Below are 27,423 nucleotides of genomic sequence, written 5' to 3' on the forward strand. Positions count from 1 at the left end.
GCTTGTATTAGGCTGGAATGACTTTATTCAGTTCCCTGTTTCATGACAGCTAGATCTCTTCAGCAGGCTTCATCTGACAGGAAAGTTTTTTTGTCTGAATATATTTTGTAATCCCTTATAAATTTGAGTTTGGTGGTCTCGGAGAATGGTGGATACTTTTCATCGTTAGATGGGAGCACAAATTTTCTCGACAGTGTTGTCAAAGCCTCTAGTCCTTCAAACCCCCCCCCTATTTTTTTTTTTATGTTCCTCCAAAATGTCCAAACGTGTGTGTGTGTGTGTGTGTGTGTGTGTGTGTGTGTGTTGGCCAGGTAAGACGGGCCTGTTTTTAAGATCTTGTGAGCTGCCCAATTCTCAAAATCCTGCTTTAAGAACATTTAAAGTAACAAAACCGTTTTCTCCTTCCTGTGTTCTATGCCATCCTCCAAAGTTGTGCCAATTCAGCAGTATCTTTTTCCTGACTACAAATTTTTATTAGCCAATATTGGTATTGGCAGGCATTATGTATGATTTTTTTTTTTTTTACCCAATGTTGGGCTGACTGTGCTGGTGAAATCTTTGCACCTGAGTATGTGTCACTTTCATCACTAGACGGTCTCTGAGAAGTCATATTTTTTATAATGTTAAATATTGTACAAAAAAACTACACTCTTTTCAAAAATGGTCAAGAATACAAATAATACCCAGAGATGCATGTAGATCCATATCTCTGCTCAAGACTGGCCTCTCCTACACATGGATACAAGCAATCAACCCATCTTCACTCTTTATTTAAATGGGAAGAAGCATCAGTCGCACTCCAATTAGCTCTTCTTGCAGTATTTTTATTAATCAGTGAAGAAGAGCTAATTGGGGTGCTGCTGATATTTCTTCCTATCATCTTCATTACGTAAGCGCACCAACCAAAGATGTAGTAACGATGCAGCTCTAAACTGCTAGAGAGTATATCACAGACAGGACAGACGATGAAGGGAAAAGGCAAAAATCCTCCAAGAAAAAATCCTATAAACCAATGATCAAAGCATATAATATCCTTTCTGTGCTTATAATAGAAAAGACTTGATGGGTTGGCTGCTGGTGGTGAACCATTTGTCCACGTACTCTATGTAGGGAAAATCAGAGTGCACACCACACTAATGAAATGTCAATCATAAACACATTTTCATTAAGAAAAAAAATCCACTTGCATTAAAAAGGTCAGAGTAGCATGTGGAAGTAAGACCTGTGCCCCATCTGGTGAAAATCTGTCCTCCTCCCTTGTTTCATGGCCTGCAGTAAGAGGTGCAGCGTCTAGGGCTGAAAACTCATAGGACCCTTTGCAAGATGAGATCTTGGATGTCCTCGTTATCTGAGTGGTTATGGACCAACCCGCTTGACGTTCTTCCTGGGTCAAAATGTCTCCGAAGTATGTTCCTTGTTGTCCTAGGAGACATTTTACCTGTAGTAGGTTGGCCCATCACTGCTCAGATAACAAGGATGCAAGTGGATTACATCTCACAGCGGGTCCTTTTTAGTTTTTTAGCCCTTACCCCTTCACCTCTTACCATAGGCCACAGAAAGAGGGAAGATGGCTTTTTACCAGTTGGGGCACATTTTACTTCCACATGATGATCTTCCTTTTTTTTTTTTTTTTCCTCCTCATGTGAGTGGATATTTCCTAATAAAGGTGTTAATGTGCGGTACACACTCTGACTGTCCCTGCATAGTGTCTGTGGACAAGTGATTTACCACCATTTTATATATATATATATATATATATTTTTTATACTGCATATCCCTTGCTTTTCCTGTTTTTTTACTGTTGGAGTTCAGTTACTCTTAACAGGTCTTGTCTCTCTTTTCAGTCTGTGAATGAACAGTGAAAGGAAAAGCAGCAGTCTGATTATTTCATTTCTGTCACAATATTCTCTCCTCCCATCAGCATGTAGAATTGGCTTCTGGAGTATGCTATGCACGTTACAGCATTCAATGCTATACATGCTTGCCCAGGCAGAATCACTTGCCTGTTTGCCCTGTTTCAGTGATGATGGGCCAGAGTTGTAGTTCCTTTGCCTCCCGACATCTCCATCTTCTCCATGGCTTCTCGACCGCTTACTGTGTGTGCTGAAATAAATATACAAAGCTGTCTACAATCCTCTTTGATTAATTTGCTTGTTATTTCGGAAAGGATACCTTTTGCATCATCCCCGATATGTAGCTGTCGAAAATGACAGGTGTTGCTCTTCAGCATCTGTGTCTAATAATCAAAAATAAATCCTGACAAATGTCTGGTTGGCACATAACCACCACCAGTACTGGTACCAGAGCTTTGTTCTGGAATGATAAATACCTATACGGTTTATCCCAAAGTAAAATGATTAAAAAGGTTATGGCATGGTTACCTATGCCTGCTGGTCACAGGCTTTGACAATAACGGCATTGTAGTCATACAGAGATAGCACTTCATCTACTAAACTAAGCTGCTGTTGCCTAGGAACTGTTCTTGAGTCTACATCCATGCCTTCCATTAACTATGTGTAATGAACCTTGTGTTTATTGTACTTCCTGACAAAATGTATGGTGTCAAACAGGGCTTCCCCATTGTGAGGGTGGCTCGTTTTAAAGCTGACTTTATTATGAACCTTCATTTAATGAAATGTTCTCTGGTATGCATTGAGTAACCCCAAGGCTTGTACATGATTCCTGGTGCACGGTGTAGCTGCTTTTCATGTACAATTTGTTTTTTTTTTTTAGACAAAGTTTCAGAGTTTTTTCAAGCAGCAGGTCCTGCAAGGGCCGGGGAATAAAATGATTGCTTGCAGCATCCAATAAGATTGCTTACCTGAGAGGAGTCATTTGACTTAATAAACTATATTGCCAAAATGTGTGAACACCTCTCCAAATGATTGAGTCACAATCATGAGTGTTTCGTGTGAAGAGTAATATCTAATACTACACAATGCAAGCCTAATTTAGACTTGTGTACTTCCTACCTTCTGCAGCAGTTTGAAGTTCTTTCTTGGATCCAGCATGACTGTGCCCCAGTGCACAAAACTAGGTATAGGTATGTACATATATATTTGGACACAGGAACAATTTAATTTTTTTTTCAGGTATTTACCAAAACATATTCAAGCTATAGTTCTATAATTATTATTATTATTATTATTACTACGAGTTTATATAGCGCCAAAGGGTTTGCTCAGCGCTGTACAATAGGGGGGGACAATACATGGCACAGTACAACAAAGACAGACAGCGTACGAGGGGTAAGAGGGCCCTACTCTTACGAGCTTACAATCTAGGAATAATCTTACAATCTAGGATAATGGATATTGGCTGAAAGTGCACACTCTCAGGTTTAATTTGAGGGTATGTACTACTTCCAAATTGGAGGAAGGGTTTAGGAATTATAGCTCTTAAGATCAGCCATCCCCCCTTTTTCAAGGGACCAAAAGTAATTGAACAATTGAATGAATCAAAAGCTGTTTCATGGCCTACTCCTTCATGATTTCTTCATCAATTAAGTAGGTAAAAGGTCTGGAGTTGATTCTAAGTGTGGTATTTGCATTTGTAATCTATTGCTGTGAACCTACATCCTGAATTCAAATGAGCTGTCCATGCAAGTGAAACAGGCCATTGTAAGGCTTCAAAAAATGAAACAAATCCATCAGAGAGATGGCAGAAACATTAAGAGTGTCCAAATCAACAGTTTGGTACATTCAGAGGAAAGTAGAACGCATTGGTGAGCTCAGCAACATAAAAGGCATGGACATCCACGGAAGACAACAGTGGTGGATGATCGCAGGATCCTCTCTATGGTAAAGAAAAAACAATTCACAACATGCAGACAAGTGAAGGACACTCTCCAGGAGGTGGGCATATCATTGTCAAAGTCTACAATCAAGAGAAGAATTCACGAGAGCAAATACAGAGGGATCACCACAAGGTGCAAACCATTCATAAGCCTGAAGAATAGAAAACAACTCTGAAGCACGGGGAATCCTGATGTAAAGGGGACTGTACTGGGGGTTTCACCTAGTGGGGGGAGCGCAATTTGCCATCTTGACCCTGGGCGCTGGGTGACCTTGTCCCTGCACTGCTGGTATTCCAGTACATTTTAACATCTGATAGTTGTGTTTTTTTTGGGGGGGGGTTTTTTTCATCTCCTTTACTAAATGTATGTTTTGCTATCTGTGAAGTAATTATGAATGATTCAGAACTTCAGAAGTGCACCCATTTTGTAGTGGTATTTTTTTAACAGTATTTATTTTTAGGATGTTTTTGTAGGGGTTTTCTTTATTCAGTCTCCTTTTTTGCACTGGATTGCCTTCAGAAAATTAAGTTGTTGAAGAGGGGTTCTCTGCAGGGGCGGACTGACCATTTGGAAACTCGGGCACTGCCCGAGGGCCCGGGGTCAGTAGGGGGCCCCATGAGATGCCCCTGGTACCCTTTTCATAGGCTTTTTTGAGTTTGGGCAAGGACACAGGGGCCCCATGATCCCCTATTGCCCGGGGGCCCCATGAGTTGTCAGTCCGCCCCTGGTTGGATGATGGTTTTGCTGGTCATAATCCTTTAGTTTAACAAATTGCTCTGCTTTGCCTGTATGGTATTGGGCAAATATTGAGGCACACAAAAACATAGTGCTTCCAGATATTAATCTCTTGACTGCCATTCTCTCCAACAGACGTCCTACTGCAATATAGATCCTCGTTTATTCTGAACTTTCCCTTAAATACATTCTACTGCTGATTCAATATGCCATAGGAGATTTGACTGGAAATGAGGCTAAAAGAAATGGTGTAAAACTGCTTTTGTGACAGAAATGGTTTGCTCTGAAAATAGAAGAGACAGAGAATGAAGAACAAAAAATGGTTTGGCATACAGCTCAGTGGTGCCCTGGGGGGTTGAAAGAAATGGATTGAGACCTGAAGTAGGCCATAAATTCTAAACCCCCTTTGAGCCGTTAAGCATTAAAATGATAGAAAAATACCACAGTGGAGTATTTTTCATTTTCTCTTCCTGCAGTTAGGCCTGCTTCTGATGGCTTCAGAAATGATTTAGTGTACATTTTTCAATTTTAGGGAGCAGAGAACATTTTTCACTTAAAGGATTAAAATATTTTAAAAGTTAATAAAGTGTGTGTAAACTTTTAACCATCCTCTCATTTTCCTATTGGTCCGATACACTTGAAAGTATTTGATCTATTTTTAGAAATGTAGAATTATATCAGTTGATCATGTGAAAAATTAGAGGCCATTCACACCAGAATACAGTGCAGGAAACCCGTGTTTCATGAGTCTTTCCCACACCGCAGTGCAGTTATGGTCTGCAGTGGGTGTCATTGTTAAGATAAATGATAAGTTCACCTTTTTGGACAAAAACAATGTACTTTTTTTTTTTTTTTTTTTGTATGTGCATTTATTATTTTTGTCCAGCCTATAAAGCATTGCACCAGCTATCAGTAGATTGCTGATGCCATGCAGGTCTCCTGCAGACCTGTCAGAATATCTGCATACCATACGGGATGTACGGTCAAGCAGATATTCTGACAGGAAGCTGCAATGAACTACCACTAAGCGCCTCAGTGCCAAAAAACTTGTGTTGAGGGCAAGGGTCACTTTCCTAGCCCAGTGTTTATGGAGGAATGGGGGTGACTAACAACTGGGCCCTCAGATTCCAGCTTCCTGCCCATGTGAATGGGTGGGGAAGTGCCTCTTCTCATCCACCAAAAAATTGACACGTGTAATAAACACACAACACCGTTTTTGATTAGTCTGTCAGATTAAAAAAAACTGTAGGTCAATCATCGGTTACATTGTCTAGGGATGTAGATCCACATTAATTGATGGCAATGTGCCCTGTACATTAACTAGGAGGCCACCCCCACCTTCCCCAATGTCAAAGCACTCAACCCCCCCAAAAAAAACAAAAACAAAACACTGGGCCAGGATTGTGGGTAAGAGGCTCCTGTCCTCATCAACATGGGTATGTTGAATGCATGTTGTCTGTTTTGGTTTGGGGGAGCAATGCTTGACCCCCACCTTCCTCTCCTGGCCTGCCGGGCTACGTGCTTGGATATGGTACTTCATGCAATGTGTGGTGGTTTTTTTATTTTGGTTTTTTTTTCATTCCTTATGTTTGAAAAACAATTTTGCTTTCAATGGGGAACCCAACCCCCTGCTGACAGCAGGGCTGAGTCATGGTTAAAGACACCAGTGGGTGGATGTAAAAGCTGATGTAAGCTGAATCCATTTTGGTTTTTTTTCAATGCATAAATGTGACTAAACGGATGACGCCCATGTGAAAACACCAATAGTGCAGAGTGCCTGCACGGCTTACCTTGTTCTCTCCACTGAGGGATCTACCCTCTTGGTTTGTCAGAAGAAATCAAAATTGCTGCATTGCTGGAACAGAAATAGAAAGGAAAGTTCTGAAATGTGTTCCACCTAATGGTTCTTTTTTTTTTTTTTCTCAAAGAATGTAGAGCATTCTCTGGTTGGGGGGCGGCCTTCCTTAATACCATCCATCCAGTGCTTCTATGAGATGGCAAGGGGATTGATCAGAATGTAAATGGCCTCATTCCCCATGGCTGGGAACATGTATAATTGGCAACGGAGCACATGTTGGTTTATTTAAAGCCAAAACTCTTGTGATGAATGGCAACCTCCCAAAAAAAAAAAACCTGAAAGGCGTTCTAACCCTTACCTTACATTTTGGCTTTAGGTAGAGCTGGGAATTTGAGACTCCAGTGATTTCTGCTTCGCGATAATGTCGGTGCTTATTTATGTTATGTACAATCTCCTAGATTATAAGCTCGAAAGAGCAGGGCCATAGAACCCCTCGTGGATTGTTTTGTTACTGTACTGTCCCATGTACTGTCCCCCACTACAATGTACAGCGCTGAGCAAACCTTTTATCGCTATATAAATACTGTATAATAATAATGTTGGTGTTATCTGTAAATGTACAGCAATTTTTGATAGAACTTGTGATCACTACTGGTGAGTTAGTGACCTGAACGTATGTAATCTGGGAACTTTCACCGACGATTATGTATGGTCAGCTTACAGAGAGCTAGTTTCATGACCGCGTACGCCTCCTGCAGCATCATGGAAAGTGGATCCTCTACAACTGGCACCTCTACCAGGGTTTGACAGCCAGTCAGTTAAAGGCTCTGCTACCAAAGGGTGTTTTGCTTTAACCGGCGATGGTTAATATGGCAGTTCCATATAAAGCAGATCTGTACTCTGTACATATGGCAGCTGTTATTGCTGGCCTCCACTTTGGAATGCTTAGTTGCCGCACTGTCATTTTACTCAAATGGCTTCAGTACTTCACAAATCTAAATCGGGAATTCTACCTTTGTGATCTGCATGCTTGTTCTTCGTCTGTAGTGGAAAATTGAAGACAGAGACTGCTGACATTTTGAAAATGTAGGTTGCCTAGCAATGGCGCCTTTGTTTTTTTCTACATGTACAGGATTTCTTTTGTTGAGAGAAAGAAAAAACATTGTCACTCTGGGTGATCTATGTACATTGCAAGGATTTTAACAAACTTCGTTGCAGATTCCTATCTTTTATTGTTCTGAAGAAATAGTGGTTTGTTTGTCTGTGTCCATGTGCAGAGTGAATCTGTATGGGAGTGGCTGATTAATTATCAAACAGCTGCTGCACCTGCAGGGCTCTAATGAGGGAAATCTGCAGGGTCTTCATCCCATTGGGAATGGGATTTCCCATAGGGAGTATTTTAACAAAATTAAATTTGTGTTGCAGGGGATGCCAAAAATCTGACTTGTATCCAAGTGCAGATTTCTGGGAAAATCAGTAAGCCACTCATCCAAGCAACAAATTAAATTTTCAGGGGGCGTTCTGTGCAAACTCTGTAAATATTGTTTAGTGTTCAAAAGGCATTACCAGTATGTTTATCTGTACCTAGGCGTGCACATTTTTTTTTTCAACTGGCTTTTCTTCCCTTCAAAACAGGTTGAAGAAATTGTTGACACTGGAACCTTTGCAGCAGAAGACATCCACATTCCCAGTATTTATGTTGATAGGATTATTAAAGGAGAGAGCTATCAGAAGAAAATAGAGGTACAGCATTCGCTTGTCTATGTAAAATATATTTTTGTATAAAATTTGTATGGCCCACTTAATTTCTCCACTGTTTTTAAATAAACCAAACACAGGAGGCTGGTATGAATGTAGAAAAAGGGTAGACTTTTTTTCTGGTAAACATCAGTCCAGGCCTATGTTGCTGAAGCCTGTCAGCAGACTCTTTTAGGGAGATTTACTAAAGACTGGAACACTCAGTTTGGTGCAGCTGTGCATGGTATCCAATCAGCTACTAGATAGAGAGAAAACAGGTGGCGCACACACCAAGTGCATTATCCAAGGTTTATTGTAGGAGTGAAAGAATAATAAAAACATACTCACAGAGGAAGCATGTATCTAAAAAGCATAGAAAAATGACAATGGCCACAACGGCGTATGTATGGACAGAAAGAGCCTCGCTGTTGAGGCATCAACAGCGAGGCTCTTTCTGTCCATACATCATACATCAGCATCAGAGGTTGGTCATCAGCTCTGAGGAAAGGGATTCGTCCCCGAAACGCGTCAGACATTTGACCGCACTGACAGTGAGAACACCTTGCCCGCCGTTGTGGCCATTTTCATTTTTCTATGCTTTTTAGATACATGCTTCGTCTGTGAGTATGTTTTTATTATTTAATTCCTACAATAAACCTTGAATAATGCACTAGGTGTGTGCGCCACCTGTTTTCTCTCTATCCAGTGGCTGATTTCCCTGTTTGAGGAGGGCTGCACCCCTGGAACATTTCCTTTGGTTGTCGCTGTCCTGGTACCCTTGGCTTCCCTTTTGGCTGTGCATATCCTGAGGCGCTGGAGAGTACATACGATATCCAATCAGCTACTAACTTCAGCTTGTTCAAGTAAGCTTTGACAATAAAACCTGGAAGTTGATTGGTTTCTTTGCAAAGCTACACCAGATTTGACACCATACAGTTTTTTAGTAAATAACCCCCTTTTTGGTTTCATCTTACGTGGAGATAGGTGATGCAGCATAGTCAGATCGTATTGCCAATTTAGGCAGAAGCCAACTATCCTATAGAAGTGGCTGAAAGTTTCACAGCCACACTCTATGTAAGAATATATGTGGCCTTGCACCTGTGCCAAGACTATACTGTACCTACACTGCATGCAGGTTAACTGGAACCGTTGTTAAATGCATCGGTGCTCTTAAAGTGCCCCAATGATAGCTGGCAGAAGAACTCGTCTTCCTCACCCATCCTAATCAGCGGCCCCTACAGGTGTAGTACTACACTTCAAAGATTGCATCTCTTATGGGCACATTCAGGACAAGGGTAGAGTAGCTGGGGGAAACTTCCTCTGGCACCTCATGTTAGTTTTACTTTTCACTTGCTCACGTTGTCTATTTTACTCTAGTACTTCAACATTTGTTTTATACTAAACCCAAAACAGTGACTTTCACAGAAGTAAATTACAAGTACACATCAGTGATCGGAAAGAAATGCCCTTTATTATTCTTTGTTAGAAGTCTCCTTTTTCTTGTGTAATGAACAGCTCAGATCACTGTACGGGATGCTCACTCCTCATTATTTTTCTGCTGCCACAGAGTGCCTATTGCTCGCCTTGTGATCTCTGTTCCCTGAGTTTCATTTTCCAATCATTTTCAGGTACCATCAAACAAAGTTCATGGCCAGTCCACTTGCTGATGAAAGCACAGCTTGATGTTTGTCTTGTAGTACAGTAACAACAGGGATCAGCCTGTATCTCTTCAGCTTCTGTGGAAATAGAACATGTAGCAAGTCCTTCCTTGTGCCTTGCCTACTTAATTACAAATAGTTAATAAACTGTTCCTCTCTTACCCTAGATGAGTCTTGTTTCAGGGCTGGCTATAGGTGGACATTGGGACTTTTGAACTGCTCCCATGCCTCTGTGGCCCAATGCAAACCTCATCCTGGTGCAGTTAACCACTTGGACTCAAAATCCAGCCATTAACAAGTTGTTTTCCTTTTCTTAAATAAAATTTGTTATAGGAGAACTATGTTCTCTCTGCTTGAGGGATCTACCATCTTGGTTTGTCTTGTGAGTAAAAAGGTGAGGTTTTTCTTGTGAGGTTTGCAAGTGAGGAAAATTTTCAGCATGGTTGTGTTGTTGCTGAAACAGGAATAAAGGAAAAGATGCCTATTTGCTTATTGTCCTGTAAGTACAACACAACAGTCTATATTTAATGAGAAAATGAGAGCCAACATCTCCAAAGTGAGACACATCTCATTTTAGATATCACTAGAAGAGGTGTCTCCATTGGAAGACTTCCTTTCTAATCTTTTTGTGGTGGGATTTCATATTTCCTTCCCTTTTCAGTTGCAATGACAGTGAAAAATGTAGTGATTTAAATCTCCGTGGCAGAGAAACAGACAGCAAAAAAAAACAACAGTTTCTAAGCCTTTTAAACCATAGGGGTTGACTTAATAAAACTGGAGAGTGCAAAATCTGGTGCAGCTCTACATAGAAACCAATCAGCTTCCAGGTTTTATTATCAAATCTTAACTGAACAAGCTGAAGTTAGAAGCTATAAAAGGTGACTACTTGTGAGCTATTATGAATGAGGTATTCAGTAAACTATTAGTTCTTGTCTGTTAGTATAGTGTACTAGGTTCGCTGGCACTTACACAAACCCACTTAATTGTGTTGCTATTATTCAATTATATAAATTAATTCATAAATCAATTTATAGTGCCGCACTCCTATTTAAAATCCTTAACTTAAAATATTCTCACACTTATAAATACACTAAAAGTGCTTCAGTTGATACATAAATAATATTATATCAAATAAATATCTGTGACTTATAAAAAATAAATAAGATAATATTATGAATTAATCAAGATCATAATCTGTGGTGATACATATCACATGTGATCAATTAATCAATATTGTGCAAATACATAAGTGGCTGTACATAAATTAATAAAGTGCATAAATAAAGTCTCTTATGAATATGTGCAAGTGTGCAGGTGAATTCCTTTTCCTCCCTCCAGGTGCCATGTGATCTCAATATGCGCTCACCTTAATATTTGCCCAAATTTATTTAGGCAAATAGACTTTTAATCCTTCCAGGATTGATGGGATAGTGCTCATAAGCAAGATGTTCCAGGGATAATATAGATCTATTGGAATCCTCCTGTGCTCTCCTCTTTTTCATATGCAGCTGCTCATGCATGAGTATAAACAGGCTCTATAGGTATCTCCTATTTCCCCTCCTGGGGACACCTCTTCCTCGTATACTCCTTTTACCAGTATGGGGAATATATATCAAATGAAACAAAGAAGAAAGACCATGGTGCCTTATCCTTGTATGAAAAAGTGATTTATTGCTGCCAGGTGCGATGATACACAGCAGTATATGGCACTCTTGTGATACAGGTCAGCAGTGGATACAAGATCTGCAGTAGATATATGTTATACTCTGCCTTTGCCTCTCTGTCTGCCTCTGCTTCGATTTCTGCTGGAATCGCCGAACCTCTCCGATGCAACGCCGTGACGTCAGAGCCCCTCCCCTACGCATCATGTGACTTCATCAGGGGGAAATGAAGTTAGAAGCTGATTGGCTACCGTGTACAGCTGACCAGATGTTGCACTCTCCAGTTTGAGTATATCAAACCCACTGTGTGCAAAAAACAAGTTTACCTTTTTATTATAGAGATTATACTTCATTTTTTTTTTTTCAGATGTTCATGTGGGAGATTATCTGTGTGCTTTTTATTTTTATTTTGCTTTACAGAGATTAACACTAAGGAAAAATGAAAACTCAAAACCTAAACCCAAGAAGGAATCAGATATTGTAAGAGAAACAATTATCCGGCGTGCTGCACTGGAGTTCCAGGATGGAATGTATGGTATCCAGTTTTGCACAAAAAGACTCTTGCCCTCAGAAAATGTATAGGCAAAATCTGACTTCGTGAGCAGAGCCAATGGACAAGGCCAATTGAAAAAAGCATAGTAGGAAACAGAAATTTTTATTTCAATGTAGATCAAGAAACTGAACTTTTGCTTTAAAAGATAAACGCACTTGAAGTGGAACTAAACCAGCATTTCACACTGGTTGTGCTCTTAAGTCAACTGCCAAGCTATAAAATGACCGATGTCACGGCTGATCACGTGTGGCAACTGCAGACCATGCATAGGCTAATATTATTATTATTATTATTATTATTATTATTATACAGTATTTATAAAGCGCCAATGGTTCGCTCAGCGCTGTACATTACAAAGGGGGACAGAACATGTGACAGAACAATACCAATACAATGCAAAACATGAGGGGTTTGAGGGCCCTGCTCTTTGGAGCTTACAATCTAGGAGGGAGGGGATAGTGGTACAGGAGGAGATAGCTGTGGGGGATGGAGTGGTAGGAAGAGTGGAGGAGGTTGGCAGGTTAGCAGGGGGTTTGGTAGGCTTCCCTGAAGAGATGGGTTTTCAGGGTGCGCCTAAAGGAGAGGAGAGTAGGTGATAATCTGATGGGTTGGGACAGGGAGTTCCAGAGGATGGGTGACACCCTGGAGAAGTCCTGGAGGCGGGCATGGGAGGAGGAGACCAGGGAACTAGAGAGAAGGAGCTCTTGTGAGGAGCGGAGTGTGCGTGCTGGGCGGTACTTGGGTATTAGGTCAGTGATGTAGTTTGGGGCAGTATGGTGGATGGCTTTGTACGTCAGTGTTAGGATTTTGAATTTGATCCGTTGCGCAATCGGAAGCCAATGGAGGAATTGGCAGAGGGGGGTGGCGGAGACGGAGCGGTTGGAAAGGTGAATGAGTCTGGCAGCCGTATTCAGGATCGACTGAAGCGGGGATAGCCAGCGGCGAGGCAGGCCAGTGAGGAGGGAGTTGCAGTAATCGAGTCGTGATATGATGAGGGAGTGGATGAGCGGTTTAGTGGTTTCTGGGGTTAGGAACGTGCGTATTTTGGCGATGTTGCGGAGGTGGAGTCTGCACGAGTTTGTTAAAGATTGGACTTGGGGCTGGAAGGATAGGTTGGAGTCCAGAATGACACCAAGTACTCTGGCCTGCCGGGCTAATATGGCAGTTTCCTTGGCTGTAAAGGATTGGAGGGTTTATATTCACTTTAAAAGGGGTTGCGTTCAATTGAGATCTAACAGTCCCTCTCCTGCAGTTGCAGATGGAACTTGTAGTCTTTCCTGTCACAGATTCCTGTAAATTAATCTTTGAAAAAAATGGTGCACCTATCTGGGCAGAGCAATGTACATCCATGCCACATTGTAAAGAAAGTGGGATGTCCAGGGATAAGCCCCTATGATTCAGTTAAGTGAAGCAGAAGTTTGAGGCTCTGAGGCTGGGGAATAGGATGGTTTCATGTTCATAACTGTCACATTCCCCAGTGTCAGAGCCTCAAACTGTAAATATGGGTGCAATATCAAAAAATGGTCACCAAGGTGGGGTATGCTTTTAAGACAAAGTGCACCTTTTTTTTGCTCATAGTTTCTTGGCTAAAACTAGTACACCTTCCCAGGCGTATACTTGCCTGCATCTGATGGTAGCAGCCTACTGTGCTTGTTTTGATCCTGTGCCTAAATTCTTCCATGCACTGCTTGCCATTCTTGTGCAGTAGATCCTTATACACTTGGGTCATCAACCAAGGACAGAACATTCAGGACATTTTTATTTTATTATTTTATGTTTTTTTCATAAAAGCTTTTTTGAAGTTTCAACAGATACAAGGTAATTGGGAAAGGTCAAATTACAGAGCATTCGAGCAATACAGTCACAAATACAAAGGAGAAAGGAAGTCTCTCCCTCATTGGCTGCTGTTCATCACAGCCAGTGAGCCAATGAGGAGAGAGTGGGGGCGGGGTTGAGCAGTACTCCATGTGTGAATGGACAGCAGCGGCTCGGGAGCAAGCCTGCTTAGGTGCCCCCGTGCTAAGATCCTTTTTAGTGTCACTTTAAGAAATTTGTAGTGGGTATTGTTAAGAGATTTAGTGGTGTGTGTGTTTTGGTTTTTGTTTTTTTTTGGTTTTGTTTGGTTTCCCCCCTCATTATACTTGTCTAGGTGGATGCAGCATCAGCTAGAGTCTTCATCTGTCCCCTGCCGGCTAAAGGTTAGAACTCAGCAAACACCTGATCGCTGAGTTCACCTCTCCGCTCTGAGCAGAGAGCGGGACTGTCGGTGACCGTTCTCTGTTCACCCCCCCAGCGCTCACTGGAGTGCTGGGCTATGGAGGGGGAGACAGCGACCGGCTGAGGCTCTCAGTGGCTCATTAAGAGGCTGGTGCCGCTCCAGACTCTGGGGTGGATCCCAACTTTTGAAGTCAGGATCTTTTCCCAGCCTGGACCGGCTGAGTGACTTCAGCCGAAAGTAGACTTCAGCCCGCTGTCAGCTGGGAACGGGTCACAGGAGTGCAGAACGAACTGCACTCCTGTGATTCACAGAAGTACAGCCAAAAGAGCTTTGGCTGTACTTCTCCTTTTTAAGTATTGCAGTGAGCTTCTCATATACCATAGTACCCTTTGGTTGCTGCTCGACTTTAGAGAAATTGATAATTGACTTTTTCCATGCTTTAGCGAACATTTGCCTGGCAGCAAGGAACACAGATCTCTGTAGTAAAGCTTCCCTAGGATTTTGTGTCAAGTCGCAGAATAGTAATGGCTGCATCATATTATATACTAGGATAAAAAATTGCTTGGCCTTAGGGCAATGCCACCAGGAGTGTACAAGTGTAATTTTTTTTTATGCATAAATTCAAAAAGGTACAGCCTTATTTCTGAAATACGTGACATAACTATTGTACTTCTATATTGAGTATATACTGTGTGTTAATCCTTAACTGATAATACAGCAAACTTGGGAATTGGCATTCCAATGTTGGCCAGCAACTTTATCAAGAAAGATATCACAGTTCACCTTCAGAGTGAAAATGGCGTCCTTGGCTTGGTAAGTCTGGTCTCCTTTAATATGTAATATAGGTATTTGCATAACGTTTTTCAACTTGCTGAAAAATTGGGACTCCAAAATAACTTTGCCAAGATCAGTTTAACCTGTTGACTCCGATGTAACACAAATATGCAGCCTCACCTCACAGAAGTTGGATTTTTTCCGTGGGGCTTCATATTTGCGTACCTGTCTTTGTGCTGGGAGCACGCCGCACAGCGCGCTCCCAGCATAAAGACCGGGGTGTCATTGAGAGCCCCGGGTCCTGTTCTAACAATCAGGACCTGGGACTACTGATTCTGGGTCACATGATCGCTGTGATAGCCTCTGATTGGCTATCACAGTGATCAGTCACTGCACCTTGTTTTTCTCTCTCTCTATGAACGAAGGAGAGAGATACATTTTATCTCTCTAACTCCTGGCATAGAGGTGAAAAAAAAATGTTTGTAAAATAAATATTAAAAAATAAAGAAAAAAATATCTAGATCGAGGTTTGATCTAGTTAAGTGTCAGGGTCAAAGGTCAGGATTTAGAAAAAAAAAATGTGGTGTCAGTGTCTGTGTGTTTTTAGTTAAAAAAAACAAAAACAAAACAAAATGCGCACTATTGTTTCTGGGCTGTAGTACAAGTACAAACAACAAATAACATACACATATATGGTATCGCTGCGATCGTCAAGAACTGGAAAATCTATTTTGGGTTGCTCTTTGGTGGTAGGTTATGGTAGTAACAAACACACCGCTACATTTAAAAAAACTTTTTTTTTTTCCTCTTTTGGGCCAGTTTTCCTTTGATAATAAAAAAAGAAATCTGAAGATATCTATTGCCATTTACCACCAAATAAAAGCCCAATTTGTCCTGAGAAAAACGCAGTATAATTCACCTGGATGTACAAAGTAGTTGTGGTGATATGTACGGTTTTACTAACCCATGACCTCCTTGCAAAATTGTGCTTAGACATTTAGATTTGTTTTACTCGTAGGCGTGAAGGGGTTAAAGCTAAACTTCAGTCAGGTCTGAACATTACCATTTAATCTAGTTATGGGTTCACTAAAGCATATGTACAGTATTTGCTAATGTTTGTTTTAGGCAGGTGTGAAGAAATGCTGTAAAGTAAGAATGCTTTCAAAAATATATATTTTACTTGCTTGTTTTAATCAATTTACAAAATGCATAGTGAGCAAACAGAATAAAGATCTAAATCAAATGTTTGGTGTGACCACCCTTTTGTCATCAAGCCAGTATCAGTTCTTCTAGGTACACTTGCACACAGTTTTTGAAGGAACTCAGCGGGTAGGTTGTTTCAAACAAATTGGAGAACTAACCACAGGTCATCTGTGAATGTAGGCTGCCTCAGATCCTTCTGTCTAGTCATATAATCCCAGACAAACTCTGACATCAGGGCTCTCTGGGGGCCAAACCATAACTTCCAAGAATCCTTGTTCTTCTTTATGCTGAAGATAATTCTTAATGGCATTGGCGTATGGTGAAAAATATTGGGGGGGGGGTTGGTTTTCTTGGAATCCCCCTATTTATATTAAAACTATGTACTCTTTTGTCGGTCCATATAATTAGTGTGTGTGTGTATATATATGTATGTATATATATATATATATATATATCTCTAAGCTCTGACTATATTGATGGACATAATATACTGCAACATTAGCTATAGTAACAATCACAATGCTCAAAGAAGCAAGGTCTTATTTATTAACAAAGGAAGTAAAACACTAGCTGAGAAATCTAAAACCAATATTAGAGTATATAGAAATAGAAGCAAAGATGATACGGTACTTAAGTTCGTCTTCAGAGCTGAGTATCCTTTAGCTGGGTCCCAGGTAGAAAGAGGGAACAAAAAGAGGGAAGCATGGTCAGAACTGTGTTTAAAAGCCCTCTCAGCCACCACCCACACACACACCCTTGACCCGCCTGGTGTAGTCCTCTGTCCAATGAGCGAACGTCCACAACTCATAAAGGGCTGTCCTCCCTACTCATTTGGAATTATATTATTACCCCAGCCATCCTCCTGGAAGTATATCGTCTCCACCAGGGGCACTGCTATACTGCCAACAATGCTATGACCCAGGTCAACATTTCTTCCTTCTGGCTAGAAGCCATGTAATCTGTGCTTTTAATCTTCGTGTCACCAGAGAATCTGGGCTGAGGCTCTTTTATCTCCATGCCCCACCGCTAGGGGGTCTGTGTGAACTCCCAGGACAAGGATTTTGGTATGCAGGCTTTAGTTCCACATGCCCTGTTGTAAATATTTACTAAGATGATCTTCAACAGGCCAAATGGTTCTTTTGATAATCAGGCAGTAAGAATCCAGAAATGTCTGATTATAGAAACATGTTGCCTTCCAACATTTTGGGGTAGCAGTCTGTTACAGAATAAATTTGAGGCCAGTGACACACCTGCCTGACAATATGGCATGATGGATAAGTATCTGCCTGTATTTCTCAGCATTGAATCTATATACTGACAATGTCCTTAAGAACAATCCTCAGTGGAAAGAAGAACAAGTCCTGAAAGTGATGGTTTGGCCCCCACAGAGCCCTGATCTCAACACCATGGTGTTTGTCTGGGATTACATAAAAAGACAGAAGGTAATGAGGCAGCCTACATCCACAGAAGATCTGTGGTTAATTATCCAAGATGTTTGACACAACCTACCTGCTGCGTTCCTTCAAAAACTGTGTGCAAATGTATCTAGAAGAATGAATTCTGTTTTTGAAGGCAAAAGGAGGTCACCCCAAATATTAATTTGATATTTTGTTTACAGATTGAAATGGAAAGGCAATTTTTTAAATAACAATATGACTTGTCACAATTGTATATGCTTTATTACTAATACATTATTATTACAATTTTTATAATTAAAATAAAATTTATATCTATTTTGCTACATTTAAAGATGATGGCCCAGCTATAAAGTTTTAAAACCTTATTATAGATTTAAAATTTTCAACATGCAGTACTTTTACTTGATTCGTATGCATTTCCCTTGTGTTCTGTGTAGAGAAATTTTATTTTACCTTCAGTGTGGTCATAATACTTCAGCTATAGTGAACAAATAACACCGCTGTGATAGTGAGCATACGAACGTGTGGATTATTCCATGCTTGTGTATCCTGCATGTTGCTGAGCTAAATAGTGACTCTCTCGTTCAAATACTGCTATTTCTATAGGGCCCCTATCCAACAGAACAAGAGGTGGATCCAGATCTCATCAATGCAGGTAATGTACATTATAATATACAGATACACAAATCACTGTGTTTCCTGACTGCTGCTCAGATGGTATCAGGCATAATATACAAAGTTCAAATATCCAAGAATCTGTTTTTGCTGAATTTCTGCTGAAGAAGTAAGGGCAGAGTACAAGACCCTTCTTTATCAGAAAATCTCGAGCTTTCTTATGCAGACCATAGACAGGTCGTTTATCGGCCGGATTTTAGTCTGCACGAAAAATTGGCCGATATTCACGCCGTTAGTGGGGCCAGCCCATCGGCCGTTTTTCGCGGATCTCATTTATTTTTATCGGTCATGCTGGAAAATCCATGAAAAACAGCCATTTTTCTTGGACATTGGTGGCAGCATCGGCAACGGGGCCGACTGATTTTTCGTTTATCGGCCAACAATTCGGCCGATAAACGGCCCGTCTATGGCCTGCCTTAGAAACCACTTTTAAAAGAGAAGTTCTTTAAAAGAAAATGCTCAGGGAAAAAGTGTGGGGGAGCTGATACAAACTTGTATTTATGTACTCCATATAAGTACATGTATGTGATCAACTTTTTTTATAATAATAAAGAGAAAGTCCCCTTCAAAATAATCCTTTGCTTAGATTGAGAATGGGGGAAGGGTGCACCCACTGCCCTTGAGGTGAAAGGTGTCTACACTCATTTTTGGGTGGAGTGTTTTTTTATTTTTGCCTCCTCCATTATCTGAAAGAAATCAGAATAGTCACGCCTCTTTAATAGCCATAGGATTTCCTGACACAGAAAGTAGTCCTAAATGCCTACTTAGATATGCAGTGATGTCCCAATGGAATACCCTTGCATTGATCTCTGTTGTGGCAGCCTTGCACGTATGTAACCGTGTGTTGGACTGCCCTAGTAGAGACTAAGCATTAATTTTGAGTAAACGGGCCCTTTTAACTGGCATACCCGTAGGTGCTACCTAGTCATTGTACCCATTGTTATGTGGGTAGGCTTAAAATAAATTATTCAGGAAGTCAAAATTCAGATCACAGAATGTACATGCCATAACCTACCTTCTCAATTTCCTAAAAGCCCCAAAATTCAGAATGTTCTATGCATATCTTTATATATTTTAAAATTAATATAAATTATAAAATACTTTTAGGTTAATTCTTTAAAAGGATACATGTGTTTATATCAACACCACAAATGATTTATGATGGACACCCTGGAGGCAATAGGGCTGGGGGATAGAATGAGGAAGTGGATTAGTAACTTATATAAAGGGCCTACAGCCGCTATTATGGTTAATGGAAGAAGATCGGAGATTCTCAGAATGTCAAATGGAACAAGACAGGGTTGCCCTTTATCTCCATTGCTGTATGTCTTATCGTTGGAGCCACTTTTGTCGATGATAAGAAAGAACATAAATATAAAGGGTATAAAGATAGGAGATAGAGAACATAAGGTAGCGGCCTACGCTGATGATCTGATGTTCTGTGTTGGAAATCCTCGGATATCACTTCCAAATTTAATGAAAATTCTGAAGGAATATGGGGAATTGTCAAATTTGAAAATTAATCCAACAAAAACTGAAATTTTAAATATTAACCTTACAAATAGTGAAAAAGAAATAATACAGAAAGAATTCCCCTTTGTTTGGCGAGAGAAAGAATTAAAGTATCTCGGGATAAAACTGTCCGCTTCAATTACAAATATGTACATAACTAACTATATTTCACTTTTAAATGAGATTAAGGAAGAGTTGAAGAGATTAGGGAGTGGAAATCCGTCTTGGATCGGTCGTATAAATCTGATTAAAATGATAATAGTGCCCAAAGTTTTATATAAATTCCAAATGATTCCAATTAAACTCCCAGAGGTCTTTTTTAAAACACTTAGAAAAATACTGTTGGGGTTTATATGGAGGAATAAAAAACCAAGAATACGCTATGATATTCTGACTAGAATAAAAGAGAGAGGTGGTTTAGGACTCCCAGATTTTAAGAGATATTATAAAGCGGTGATAATTGCGAGAATTTTTGACTGGACCCATAACCCGGGGAAAAGCTGGGTCAGAATTGAAAATACACTGAGTGGGACAAATTTAAGTAGGATTATATGGTTACCTGCACAATATAGAGGACTAGATGTTAACACAAGTGTGTACACTTTTATTGTTTTAAAAATTTGGGAAATATTACATAGACAAAATGGATGGGTTTTTAATTCACAGTTAATGCCACTAAGGAATTCAGAATATTTTGCTCCAGGGAAGGAAGATATCACAGGGAAATGGATCATAAAAGAGGATGCCCAATTGAGAGATATAATGGTGGGTGAGGAAATAGGAACATACAGGGAGTTGGAGCAGAAAAAGGGAGAAGTTTTTAGCAGAATGGACAACCTTCGATATCATCAACTGAAATATTTCTTTGGGAGTCTCCCAAAACCTGTGAGAACCAGAAAGGAGTGGAATGCATTTGAAAAATTATTTGAGGCACGGGGAGATGGGAGACACGCAGTTGCAAAAATTTATAGAATATTAACGAATTTAGACACAGGCACAAAACTAATATATATAGAGAAGTGGGAAAAAGATATGGGAAGGGAAATAGATGAGGAGCAGCAGAGGAAAATGCTTAGAATAATCCACGAAAACATTAGTATGTGGGAAGTGGAGTTGAACTATAAGTGTTTAGTAAGATGGCACATCACACCAAATGTGGAGCACAAATTGAACAGGGAGATTTCACCACTGTGTTGGAGAGGATGTGGAGAAGTGGGTACGTTATATCATGTATGGTGGGAGTGTTCAAAAATACAGGTGTTTTGGAGTAAAATTGTATACTTGGTAAGAAAAATTACTGAGATTGATATTAGATTGGATCCAGAGCTATGTCTTCTCCATGTCTCAAAGCTTTCAGTGAAATCTTATAAGGATTCAGGAATAGGATATTTCTTGAGCGCAGCTAAGAGTCTTATACCCAGGTTCTGGAAAAAAAGGGAGGTGCCCACAGAGGAAGATTGGTTGATCAGAATGAATCAGATTTGTGCGACGGAAAGATTATATTATATGGATATGGATATGATGGAGAAGTATAATATAAAGTGGAAAAAATGGGAGGAACATAGAGAAAAAGTGAAATATATGATGATGATGTATACCCCTCGTAAAAAAAAAAAAAAAAAAGTTGAGTTTTAGAAATGGTTTTAGAGAAGGGAAACGCTGAGTGGGGGGGGGGGGAGGGAAAGGGAGGGTAGGGGAAGTGGGATATAGATAAGTTATGTCAATAAAAAATTTCCATTTGATGTTTTTTTTGTATAGAAACAGGTGTTTTGTAATTTGTATTTGGAAGTAAATTAATAAATATTTATAATAAAAAAAACCACCACAAATGTAGTGCATTATGAAATGAAGTATAGTTATTCCCATCTGGAGGGCTGCACTAGCATGCTGGGTCAGTAGACCATAACAGCCAGCTTCTACTTATCTGATCTTTTGTGTCACTGCTTTATAATACGTTACTCTTTGCACTACTAGGATTTATTAGGCACCTAAACATGGATTAAAAAAACCCTTGGTAAGTAAGTAGGTACTTAGTAGGTAATCGGCTAGAAGTTAGATTGTTTATCTCCTGTGTATTGGGTTGTAAGAGGCAGTCGACCTTTTAAACAAGTATAAGAACCATGCAGAGAACTTAGTAGGAGCCTCTTTGAAGGTATTGGGCACCTATGATTCTGACACTGGATGAGGACACTTCTTTCTAGTAATCAATATTTGTGTTTTAAGGTAAAGAAACTGTGACCATTCTTCCAGGAGCATCGTTCTTCTCCAGCGATGACTCGTTTGCTATGATCAGAGGGTAAGGGCTCAGTACTGTCTATGCAATTCATTTCTTCTCTGCCTCCTCTGTGGGTAAAATTAGAAGATGATATAGTATGTCATTAACTGTGTGCATGGTGGTGTTTTTTTTTGTTTTTTTGTTTTTTCCAACCAGTGGGTGGAGTGAAAAAAAAAATGTTGACCCAATCCCCCCCATTCACACATTCTCCTAGCCAAAACAGGAAGTGAGAGAAAACCTATTCCTTTAGTATCCGCATTACAAAAATTCCCCTCTATTACTTTTCTGGGGACAGCCCAAAATTTTGGGGCTTTCTTTTACTTTCCCTTTCCATGATAATGATAAATAGGACAAATAGAGAGGGTGAATCTCCCTAAAGGGGAGACAGATGGCAATAGAAACCTAATCCATCTTCACTCCAAAACTTAAAAAAAAAAGAAATTGCCTATAGTTCTACTTTAAGGTAAAAACATCCCTATAAATTCCTAGTAAGCCATAACAAGGCAAAATGAATTCCTCCATCAATACGGAGAATCCTTCCCAATGTGTCTTTGTATTCTGATAGTGGGAAGACTTTCCTGCTGTAAGAATTGAGTGGAAATTTTTTGAGCAAGGTGGTTGAACAGAAGTCAATCGATAGATTGACCGGTAACACAATGGTTAAAGGGAGGACTTTGAAACTCAAGGCAGTGAGTGAGTTGCAAATTCTTAGAAAAAAAGGATTTTAAGGGCTTTGCACATTTTTTTTTCCCAAAAGGTTTGGTATGCAAGTTTAATCAGTATGTCTCTTGCCCCCCCCGGTTCATCACCTTCCCCTCTTCTCTGTGCTTTCTTATGCAATACCGCTCCAGTAGAGAATGGCTGGTGAGAGGGGATTTCAGAAAACATCACAACACCCTGCCTCAGTTCTTCTCAAGAATCCTAGCCCTGATGCAAGCACTGGGTTAGCTCTTGGGAGGAGTTCTTCAAATATTAAAATGCCTTGATGGGTGGATGTCAGTCTGGAGGAGTGAGCGTTACTAGGCAATCTGTATCTGCATGTAGACCACGCTAGGTAACGTGTGATGCTGAGCCTCAAAAATTGGGTTGGGAAGAACAGGACTTGGGTGATGCTGGTTGTCCTTCAGCCTGGAAATGTGGCGGTCTCTTGATTTGCTGAAGCTTCTAATGCACACTGTCAGAAGCTGACAATGTGCAGTGAAATCAGAGTAAGCAGTGTTTAGTACATGAGGAGCCTGTACAACTGTATTGGAAGCTAATCCAACTCCTACTTTGTGGCTGCATATCCAATGTTTCAAGGAAAGATGTTAGTAATGCCACAGATCTCTTACACATTTGCCACATTAGGCAAGTTTCTGGCTTACTCCAGGCAGACTTCTGCAACACTATACAGTCTCGCTTTTCTGCTGTGCTAAATGCGTCTATCTTCTTCTAAAAATGCACAATTTGTAACTTCTTACAACATTGTGGTAGACAAATTGTGGTAAACTGGGAGGCTAGGGTACCTTGTGTGCTAGCATGTGAAATACTTGTGTCCACAGTTTGAAAATGTATTGGTGGTCCCCGGCATGGTTCATTATTTAATCTGCAGTTTATGTATTCTGTAGTGGTCACGTGGATTTGACAATGCTGGGAGCAATGCAGGTGTCGAAATCTGGAGATCTGGCCAACTGGATGATTCCTGTAAGTAATGCTCTGTCCACATTAACCATTTTGTACATGTTGCACTCCAAATTCTTGGCTGTCTGAGAGAGTGTTCCTGAAATAGACCCCCTACGTACGGTCCGCATATCAGCCGAAATCAGCTAGCACAGCAGAAACCAGACAATATTTAGCCCGTTTGTACAGGTCCTTGTCCAAAAGAAGCCAATCTCATGGCCGACTTCTAACAAAGAAGCATGCTGGAAAAACCAATGGCTGTGAACACTGACCAGTGTGTTCTGTCTGGGTAGGGTGGGGCGTGCGATCTCTGTCAGAACACAATAGCACAGTGGAGCAATTGCTGTCGCATAGTTAGTACAGAGGCCTCTTACACCCGTTTTTAACCACTGAAACCACTAAGCAACTTATTCACTCCCTTATTATCTCTCGCCTTGACTATTGTAACTCCCTCCTCATTGGCCTACCTCATCACAGGCTATCCCCTCTTCAGTCTATCATGAATGCTGCTGCCAGACTCATCCACCTTACCAACCGTTCCATATCTGCCACCCCTCTCTGCCAATCCCTCCACTGCCTTCAGCTAATAACCGAATCTCCTGTTTCTCCTATCAGTTCATCCTCCATGGTTAACTTTTGTACCACCAGCCCCTCCCTCTTAGATTGTAAGCTCCAAGGAGCAGGGCCCTCCTAACCCTCTTCGATTGAACTGTATCGTTGCTATATTGTCTCCCTTTATATTGTAAAGTGCTGAGGAAACTGTTGGTGCTTTATAAATCCTGTATAATAATAGTGATAATAACTTGTGCCTCAGTTTTCTTCTCTGCAAGATCCCATTATAAAAAATCAAGGTTAAAAAACCCCAGAAACTATATATATGATGGACAGCACAGAAACCATAAGATGGTGTGAAAGGAAAAAACAAACTAACTAGAATTCAGCTGACAGAATATTTTTTTTCCTCTGGCCTAGGTAAAAATGCAGGCGGTCTGAAAGGGCCACTCTATTAGAACCCAGTCTTAAGAATATTTTTCCTTCACTTCCGCTATACAGAAAGCAAAATGCAGTACCCCCGAGGGCTGAACAATAAATGCCAAAGGGATGTGTGTGACCTTCGTGTTTGTACATTTCCACTGCACAGAAGGCTGTAATTCTTTAAGGGCCCATGCACACTGATGAGGTCTGGTGTGTTGTGTTAAGGCAGCCCATTCATTTGAATAGGCTTGCAACATATCAAACTTCACTATCAAACCTACACCATTTTGTGCAACGCGTTGGCAATGCAAGGTGTGTTAGTGTTACACCTTTACAAAGATGTAAATGGAGGCCCTAAAGGGTAATCAAAAGGTAGCAACTGATTGAGTGCCTTCAACCAGTACTTTTGAGCTCAGATTTCTAGTTGTACTTTCCTGTTTGCTCATCAGTATTTTTAGGCATTTTTAGCTAGCAGTGAAGGAGTTTCTTGGAAGCAGAGGGGCATACGCTTAGCTAGCTGTGAAGGGGTCTAATGGTAGTCAAAGGACATGATTTTAGCAGTGAAGGGGTCTTGTGAAGGCAGAGGGACCCAAGCTTAGCTAGCAGTCAAGGGGTCTTCAGCTTGGTAAGTATCTTTTTGTGGCAACATAGGCTTAGCTGACTGTGAAAGTGCTTCATGATAGCCAAGGGACATGGGCTTAGCTAGCAGTGAAGGGGTCTCGTGGTGACTGAGGGACATGGGCTTAGCTATCAGTGAAGGGGTCTCGTGATAACTGAGGGGCATAGGCTTAGCTAGCAGTGAAGGGATTTCCAACTTGACTAGAAGTTAAGGGGTTTCATGGTAGAAGAATGATATAGGCTTAGCTGGCTGTGAGGAGGTTTCATGGTAGAAGAATGATTACAGGCTTAGCTGGCTGTGAGGGGGTTTCATGGTAGAAGAATGATTACAGGCTTAGCTGGCTGTTGAGGGGGTTTCATGGTAGAAGTATATAGGCTTAGCTGGCTGTTGAGGGGGTTTCATGGTAGAAGTATATAGGCTTAGCTGGCTGTTGAGGGGGTTTCATGGTAGAAGTATATAGGCTTAGCTAGCAATGAAGGGGTCACGTGGTAGCAGAAGAATTTTCAGTCTCAACTACAAGATGAAGTGAGAACATATGACCTCATGACTGAAATTGAACTAAACAGTTGTGTCCTAGTCACCGTCTGTGTTTTTTTTTTTTTTTTTTTCTATGTTTCAGTTGCAGATCCGTAAATGAATGTATTTTGGTTAAGAGCAACGATAAGTTATTTTATTCCCTTTCAAGTATTAAGCCTCTTTCATCCTTGTTGATGATACTGCCCTAGCTGAAACCCCTGTTTACCGTACCCTTTAATTACCTGAGCTTTGTGAGTAATATATGCAGGTAACATTAGTGCATGGTAGTTATTGTATAATTTTCTGGTTGCTGACCAGGACTTGAATGAGGTTTGCTGAACCGTGCTTTGTTCCATTTTTACTTCTACCTATCTGGATGCTCATGATGGCTAAGCCTGAGTGTTCTTAATGCGCTAGAAGCGGGTGCGCGACCTTCTTTTTACACCTAATTTCTCTTAATGGCTGCTGAGAGTTTTGCTCTTTTCATGGCATTAAAACGTTAAATGTCTGCAGCAAATTGAATTTGTTTCCTTTAGCAATAAAATGTATGTTACTTTTTGGAAGACTGGATTGAACAATCCTACTTTGTGTGCTTTAATGTGTGAGGCAGAGGGATGCAGCAGGTGATGCCGCAGCAACTTAAAGCAAACTAAAGCACTTTAGGCAAGGGTCCACTCATTCAATATGGCCCCCTCCCTCTTCCTTAAACGCTGTGTAGTGCTATCCCCAGAGTAGGTGCTGAATTGATTTGTGATTTTTTTTTTTTTTTGCACACCTGGAGAGGAGACACCTCACTCAACTAGCACTTGCCAACATACCTTGAGTTCTGGTTCACATATATGTGGATTGGAACTGCATCTAATCCTCATGACATGTGTAAAAACATTGCTTCCTGTGATACCTGTTCACATATGTCCGATGCACTGGCAGTGCAGTTTTAAAGAGTCATGTACGATTTCCGAGCAGTGCTGCCCGGTTCAGGTGCAGATTACAGGCTGTTGACTTCTATGGGAACCGTTTGTAAACCACAGATGTGTGAACAGGATAAGATCTTGAGCTAATCCTGTCCAGAACCTGATGTAAACCTGACATGAACCAGTGAACAACTTCTGTATCAATTAGCTGTGAAACCTGAGCTTCAATCCGCACCGCTTATGTGCAAATCTGCTCTCAGGTATTTCTAAGAATCTTTTAGGCCAAGAATGGCCTAAAAGAAGAGGATTAGCAAGTGTACCTATATAAAGAATCAACAGGATAGCAACATTAAAGATATAGTTAAACACCTGCAGTATTCTGACTATCAGGAAGTAACATAACTGAATTGCTTTTACCTAGTATACAAAGACAATCCTAATTTTCTATAACGGTCCCTGATTTATCCCATTGGACAGTGAATGATAATGTGGCAGGCGGACTTATCAAAAGCCCAATTCCCTTGCTCTGGGTTAGTTGGACATGAGCTTTATTCCGTGATGAGATGTCATGTCTTTTTAGGTTGCAGTTGGTCTATAATTAATATTTCTCAGATGTGACCATCTGTAGACACTTTTTCCAACTAGCTAGAAAACAATACAAATATTTTCTAATTTCAGGTGTTATCCACAACCCTTTTTATATTCTAAATATAAAAATAAAATAAAT

At 40.5% G+C, this 27,423-nt stretch overlaps 1 protein-coding gene across 1 annotated transcript in view; it reads left to right on the top strand.

The window, feature by feature from the left end:
• OXCT1 (3-oxoacid CoA-transferase 1) overlaps positions 1 to 27,423 on the top strand; it is a 171,848-nt gene that overhangs the window by 87,411 nt on the left and 57,014 nt on the right. Inside the window, exons 8-13 of the mRNA XM_089687812.1 lie at positions 7,965 to 8,072; positions 11,806 to 11,920; positions 14,875 to 14,969; positions 18,158 to 18,206; positions 21,962 to 22,034; positions 23,621 to 23,696. Of these exons, the coding sequence (XP_089543938.1) occupies positions 7,965 to 8,072; positions 11,806 to 11,920; positions 14,875 to 14,969; positions 18,158 to 18,206; positions 21,962 to 22,034; positions 23,621 to 23,696 (516 nt within the window). The remainder of the gene's footprint in view (positions 1 to 7,964; positions 8,073 to 11,805; positions 11,921 to 14,874; positions 14,970 to 18,157; positions 18,207 to 21,961; positions 22,035 to 23,620; positions 23,697 to 27,423) is intronic.

Source organism: Staurois parvus, unplaced genomic scaffold, assembly GCF_062004578.1.
Source record: "Staurois parvus isolate SC_StPar_1 unplaced genomic scaffold, SC_StPar_1.0 ptg000438l, whole genome shotgun sequence".
In the NCBI taxonomy this organism is placed as follows: Eukaryota; Metazoa; Chordata; class Amphibia; order Anura; family Ranidae; genus Staurois; species Staurois parvus.